The 7440-nt window shown below is 41.1% G+C and overlaps 1 protein-coding gene across 1 annotated transcript; it reads left to right on the top strand.

The window, feature by feature from the left end:
• The first annotated feature begins 281 nt into the window (after nt 1-281).
• Nucleotides 282-4650, top strand: LOC148032416 (protein NBR1 homolog). Its single transcript, XM_087683068.1, has 6 exons — nt 282-460; nt 1738-2441; nt 2547-2673; nt 2777-3085; nt 3204-4055; nt 4193-4650. The coding sequence occupies exons 1-6, from the start codon at nt 443-445 to the stop codon at nt 4307-4309; spliced, it is 2127 nt and encodes a 708-aa protein (XP_087539194.1). The 5' UTR covers nt 282-442; the 3' UTR covers nt 4310-4650.
• Nucleotides 4651-7440: the final 2790 nt, after the last annotated feature.

Genomic DNA, 7440 nt, shown 5'->3' with positions numbered 1-7440 from the left:
GTTGAGTTACTTCTCCTTGATATTGGAAGATGCAATTTCGCTCCTCTACCTATGTTGTTTGGAGAAACTCGAGCTAGCTCTAGGATGAAGTGAACTTATCTTTAGCAAAGGTGGATACTAAGGTGTTTGTGTGGGTGGAAAATATCAATTAGGGACTAGGGCCAGGGCCATCGAAAGTCAAAGAGGGGGGCAGGTGGTGTGAAGTGGCGTGCAAGGCAAGGTGCATTCACACACCGCCCTAATAACGAGCTGCCCCCCCTTATATAAACAACCTTATCGTCTTCATTTGGAAAAAACAGAGAGAGCGAGAGCGCGCGGCTTACAGGAACGCGTGATACACACACACACAATTTCTGCTTCCTTGTTCGTTAGCAGTTCTGCTTTCGTGAATTGGCCCAGCGAGGCTCCACTCGACAGGCTTATTTGTTCAGTACCTCCATCCATGGCGCTTATCTTCAAGGTCCGTTCGGCTTTCAGTCCTTCCCTTGCACGAGAAGTTTTAGAGAAATTTCCATTACAATCCTTACCTTGTGAGATTTGAAATTCGACATCATGAGCTTTTGCGAGGGAGCAACTGCATATCTAGCTAGGTGCAGTTGGGGCCGGGGCCGGTCCTTGCACAACAAGTTTTAGATATGTTTCCTTTGTAATTCCCTAAATGTGAGATGTGAATTACGACAGCATCATAAGTTTTATGAGATTGTGAATTATGGCAGCATCATAAGCTTCTGTGAGGGAGGGACCCTATACCTAGCTTGATGCGGTTGGGGGATGGGACCACCGCCAAACTGCAACATAGCTAGGTTCTGTTGGGGGCAGAGGTTGGGGGATGGGAACACCCCCCAACCGCCACATAGATAAGTGCTGTTGACTGCCCCCAACTGCACCTAGCTAGGTATGCAGTGCCTTCTCAACAAAAGAATCTATGATGTTGAACACTTACGGGAAAGACAAGGGAAGAGGCCCCCTTTTCCCAGATGGGAAACTGTCAATAATTTCTTATGTTGATGTCAACCTTGCTTTCATCCACAGATGAAACTTCTGTCGTAAGCTTCATCCACAGATAGAAATTTGGACTTTAAGCTTGTAGCAAAACTCCGTCTGTTTGCCTATTCTTTTGTTTTTCAGTTAGTCTGGTTCGTCTGCCTTGTTGATTCATAAATTGGAACTTCACCTGCCTTCCTGATGTTTTGTTTTTCGATCAGTTTGTATCGTTTTCACCATTAACTCACAAATCGATGCAAAATACCTTGTTTGTTGGTTTGAGTGTTTTAAATCTCCTCGATGATGTGCTTGCAATTGTGATTTGATTACAAAGTGGCTTCCAAAAGCTATGTAACCATCCATTTTATGTAGATATCTGTTTCAGTCTCGATGTTTTGTTTGTTTATGCAGCCAAAGGTGGTTTGTTGTCCAGAAATTTGGCTCTTTGAGTGAGTTCCCAAGTTGATTTTTCAGGCCTAAGCCCTGAAATTCCAGTTTGAGATTATATTAGCAGGGTTTTGTTCCTTCAGTTGGGCTCTGGAAAGATTTGTGCGAGCCAAAAGTGCACTAAATATCTAGATTTTAGATTGTTGAGTAGGGCTGTTTTTTCTTTTGAGCTGGGTTGTTGAAATCATTGCAGCAAGTCTAAGCTCTCAATTTCTAGCATTAGATTGTTTAAGCAGGGTTTACAATCATTCACTATATTGGACCTGTACACAGAACTAATGATGTTATTGTATAAACCCTTTACAGGTCAAGTATCAGGACACTCTCCGCAGGTGGATCGCCAGTGAAACAATTGATAATGAATCCTTTTCGTTAACGCTTCGACAAGTTGAGCTGAAAATCAAAGAGCTGTTCAATCTTTCCCCTACTGCCGGGCTCACCATCACATATGTTGACAAAGAAAATGACATCGTTACCTTGGCAGATGACAAAGATTTGATAGATGCTTGCCTTGTGCAGCGTCTCAATCCACTTCGATTGGAAGTACAAGTTTGTGATGATGTCCCTGAATCGTCCTCTCGTAAACCATCTGAAGCCAATCCAAAAGCCCCAGAAATCAATCCGAAACCAACTGGGGATCTCAATTTTGAGACGTATTTGAATGCTATTTTCCCTGAAGCTACTGCAGATGTGATAAAGCAGGTGTTGAGCACCCATGCATCGGCTCTAGATCTTAAAGCTCCTCTGCCAGCTTTGCTACAGCATCTGCAGGAAACATTAAAACAGTTCCTGGAACGTGATAGTGCATGGGCAGGCCAACAGAAACGCCAGCCTGATGAGAAGTCCCATGGCCCACCTGAGAATGCCAAGCATCATAAACATGATAGTAACAGGGGTGCCCAACCAGGTCCTGGCAGCAAAGGCCCTGCTTTTCAAGCTGTACATCATGGCGTTCAATGCGATCTCTGTGGAGTGCAGCCGATTCGAGGGACTCGATATAAGTCTAACAAGTAAGTGTGCTTTACCTGTTTTCGGTGCAGAGCCTATATAATATATTTGACTTTTATTAGTAGTATTAATCTTTAACCACACGACTTTGATGCTTTTTATTGCAGGATCCACAATTATGACCTTTGCTCAAGCTGCTTTGCAGTCACGGGTAATGAGTCTGATTATCAGAAGATGGAACATCCAGCTCACCCCCCATTTCATGGTTTTCGCCCTCGCCCCTGTTACAGAGGGGTAAGATAATATTTATTTATGTCTCATGTCATTTTGTTGTTCTGCTATTTAGTGGTGGTTTCGCCTTGTATCAGCTATTCACTAACCCTCCTCAATTCTACAGCCAAGGCCTTTTGTTGGTCCTCATCCTGGGCGGTCATTTTTTGCTCGTGGCCCTTATGGCTGGAAACCTGAGTGCCCTTTTATTGGGCAGTCAATGGACTCTTTTGCACCAGCAGATGGCCACAAGAAACTGGATGCCAGATTTGTGAAGCATGTAACAATATTTGATGGAACAGAGCTGGCTCCAGGCACTAAGTTCACAAAGATTTGGCGCATGAGAAACAGTGGTGCGGTGCCAATTCCAGAGGGTACCCAGTTAATGCACATTGGTGGGGATGTGTTGAGCTCTGAATCAGAAATTACCCTAGAGGTACACACTCTGTTTTGCACCATGCTATAACTTCATATCAGTCTGATAACTTTTATGAATTGGACCTCTGTGCTACTTGTTATACAGAAGTCTGACAATCTGGATCTTTTTGTTGCAGCTCTCTGAAGGTGGACTTCCATGTGGTGAAGATGTTGATGTATCTGTTGACCTAGTAGCACCAGACAGAGCTGGCCGTTACATTTCTTACTGGCGCTTGGTCTCTCCATCAGGTCAAAAGTTTGGGCATAGGGTGTGGGTGGAAATTCAAGTTGTGCCTCAGGATGAGCAATCTCCTCAATATCAGGCATCTCTAAGGGAAGGGATTAGTGAGAAAGGAAAGCCATCCATAATTGATATTCCTATTACTGAGTCTCCTCAAGGTCAGGCTTCTCTTGTGGAAGAGCAGAGCGAGAAAGGAAAGGCACCTTTAAATGTGGCCACTCAAGTTCAGGATCTTCTCAGGGAAGAGAATATAGAGAAAGGGAAGGCACCCTTAATAGACATTTCTGTGACTGGAGAAAAAGGAAAGGCACCCTTAATTGACATCCGTATTAGTGATGATCCTGTCAGAAGCTTGGGCAATGAGATGTTGAACATGGATCTAGATGACCGTAATGTCAATGCTGAGGTTAAATCTAGCACAGATTATGATCTGTTAATGTCAGAAGTTGAGAAGCAGCAGCCTAATCAGCCACTCATTGAAAGTGAAGTTGATGGATTTTCTGTTGTGAAGATGCCCCCTGAATTATTACCAAATCTGGCAGAGAGAATTTCTTATCCTACACTGGCTGATGTTCAGTTAAAAACCAACAGAGAGGAGGAGCTGAAGGCTTTAGAAAGTATGGGTTTTACAAACCGGGATTTGAATGTTGTTTTACTGGAGAAGAACAATGACAATATGCAGCAGACTTTGGATGATCTTTTGGTTTCAGCTGGATGGGATCAGGTGCTCAGGGATCTTGAGGAAATGGTAGGTAGCATTTGTTTAAATGCAAATCTTTATCAAATGTTGGCTTGCTATGGTCGCGTGTGCTGATGTTGCAAAGCACATGTTCTGTGCCTTGTTTGCTATGTTTGCTGAGCTGTGTTGTGACCCTTTTTTTGCAGGGATTCAATGACCAGTCAACCAACATACGCTTGGTGGTGAAGAATGGTGGAAGTTTGAAGAGAACAGTGAAGGATTTGGTGGACTTGGAGAAAACAGGAAGGAATACGAGCAATTGAAGTCTAGTGATGACTAGGCCTGAATAATAAGTTTGTGAAATGGCATCAACTGATGCTCCTGAATAAGACATTGTATTAGTGAAGGATCAATTCTGCTATCGAAATGACTTAGTCATGTTTTGTATTGGCAAGTAAAGTAGTTTCTGCAAAGCTGCAGGATCATACTTCTTAAAAGTTATCCTGCCTTTGTTGGCAAATAAATTTGTTCCTGTATAATTGCACGAAGAGACTCTTCGCAAATAAAATAGTTCCAGCCTTACTAGAGGAACTAAGTTTGTAGGAAGATTTCACTCCCTTGTAGTCTTGTTGTTAGACATGAAATAAAAGTTTGTTTCTTTAAATTTTAATTCTTCAATTTAATTTCCTTTCTTTGTTGCACAAGAACAATTTGCCTTTTATGCTTTTCCATTTGAAGAGAAGAGTGTCTTTGAAAGTGCTATAATCACAAAATGAATCGCATTTTCTTGATTTTTACCTATTGCAATACTTGTTGCAATAAAAATTCAAGTGGCCATGCTACTCCAAGTGTAATGTAGTAATCATGCTTTTGAAAGGGATGTAGATTTTCCATGGGCTTGTTGTAAAATTTTCTTAAGGCCTTTTTGAGCTACTCTCATGTCGCTGGTGCGTTAAGGCCTATGTCAAAGAGACTCGTGACAATTTGTGTTGATAACGTTTTCTCTTGTTCCTTTGCTTTTATTTCTCACACTTTTTATACACATTGTCTTGTCCTTGCTTGCTCATTTTTGTGTGAATGTGACAATACATAAATTAGAGTCATGTGAGCTTCTCTTCAATCTAAATAATGTACAAGGTTACATGGACCAAAGGGTCAAAGGATAGGTGATGTGTGAATGAACTAGTCTAAATATAGAGTCCATGGTTGCCTAAAGATACCAATAAGGTGCTAAAATAGACAATTTGTTTGTGACATGCCTATCTAATGAATCCTTGACATTGCTTTAGACTCATTACAATATATGCCTAGGTGACTCCATTTGAAACTCCAATGGAATATCCAAACTTTGAAACTCTGTGGCTTAGAGTCACTTAAGTCTACCCTCGTAGAGGAGTTCCGTTCCATTCCCATAAGGATCGACTTGTAGCAAGGTTCCTAAATGACTTCCACTCCATTCTCAGAAGGATCGACTTGCAGCAAGGTTCGGAAATGACTTCTAAGGTCACCTAATAAGTTTTTAGCGTCGGTTATGAAAAGTTGCTTACTCAAGACACTAGTCCATCAAGAGATAAACTTAGACGACTCCATCGAAAAATCTCACGAAATATTTAAATTTTGTGGCGTAGGATTGCTCTGGTCTATCCTCATAGAGAAAGTGTCATTCCATTTCCATGAGGATCAATCTTCTTGCAATAAGGTTCTAAATGACTTTTGAGATCACCTAACAAGTTTTTAGTGTTGGTTTTTGGGCACATGCTTGCGCAAAGACAACCTTGGTTCAAAGAGAGTGAGAAATGAGGGAGAGCTACTTGTATGTGAAGTCTCACCTTGGCTTCCTAAAATGACACAAGGTTGGGATTTATGATGATACTCCAAGGCAATCAATGCTCAATTCTTCCTAAAATATTCCTAATCAAGTGCATTCTTGAGGGAAACCTCTTGACTAACCTAGACCATTGTACCATAGGACAAATCCGTTGGGGATTCACCCTCCCACTTTCCATTTGCGATGGGATTTACTTAGTTATCTAATTACCTAGCACATTTAGTTGAACACATAAATATAGCTTTCTTAGTAGTCCCGTTAATAACATGGTTCATTCATGTAATTTAATCACAAATATGAAACCAATCCTTTTGGAGAAACATAACTTTTATTCCAAACTTGGATAACCATTATCTTATTACATCAATTTCCAATCCATAGAGGACTTTATTTGAAGGCAAAAATCGCAAAGTTGCCCTCAACTAGCATTAAGGCTTTCTCATAGGGGGTTAGAATAGTCTTAATGCGCTTAAGGAATTACGGTCAGAGCCCCCCTTGCTTCTTGGTACCTCCTAGCTAATAGCTAGTCCCTATGGACAGACCTCTCATGCTCGGAGCCTCTGTCTTAGCATTCTGTGCGGATAAACAACTCCTTGCTAAAGAGCTCCATGGCTAACCTTGGGGGAGGCCTAGTGTGCTTTTTCAAAAAGTTCCATCTATGTGATATAACTTTTATTTTGAATGCACAATCATTCAAGCAGTCCTTCGTGATGCACCAAGCAATTGTTGAACTACAGCTTATGTATCAAAATCCATTCTAGGGCCCATTCCCTCTAGCATGAGAGTTCCTCATGACTTGTAACAATGCCATGAATTAGGGATTACTTAGCCCATCCCTTCAAGACAAGAATACTAATCTTAAGTCACTTTAGACAATTTGGGGCTAGTCCTCTCTTTCCCTCCTTCATGGGAACTTTAATGCATTAGACTCTAAATCCACTTTTAGGTTTATACAAAGGGTTTCTAGAAGGATCTTTCTCTTCTTTTTATGATGGATTTTTAGGAAGGTCCAGCAATTGAATCTTCCAATGGTGGTAATCAACCTAGGGATCCAAAATAGATGAAGAAAATAGACAAAGGTTTTATGCAAGACCAAATTTAATACAAACAACCCAACACAACAATCTTAGTTACACGACGATTGTCTTTTTCCAAGAAAATCATCTTAACATGATTTTCTCTTTTAATTTCTAGTGTTAGAAGACCAATTCGTGATTCATCTAATCTCGAATTAGTCATGATTCATGCGTCCCTTAATCAATACATAGACTATTCGTGTACCTACTTTCATAATGATTAGTTTAAGTATGGATTGTGCTCCATCATGGGAGAGGGATGCTCTTTAGAGAAATCACTCCCTTTGGGAACTTGCTTATGGGTCCAATTATTTCATGGGATTCAACTCAAGAGTTTTCCCATCAAATAACAAATTTTTGATTTTGGATTTAAATTATGTGACTATAATTACAACATAGGAACCTCGACTTGGGCTGGTGACGATGGGGCTTCATTTGCCTTGATCACAGTTTGTCCAACTCCCACATTCCTTCGCCTGGGTGCCATCTTGCATCACAAACCATGACCTCTTGTACTCCTTGCCCCTCCAGTTACTGGACTTTTCCTTGA

Source organism: Lygodium microphyllum, chromosome 8 (assembly GCF_053477565.2).
Source record: "Lygodium microphyllum isolate KBCC chromosome 8, Lygodium_microphyllum_v1.1.10, whole genome shotgun sequence".
In the NCBI taxonomy this organism is placed as follows: domain Eukaryota; kingdom Viridiplantae; phylum Streptophyta; class Polypodiopsida; order Schizaeales; family Lygodiaceae; genus Lygodium; species Lygodium microphyllum.
This window is presented reverse-complemented; position numbering and strand designations above follow the sequence as displayed.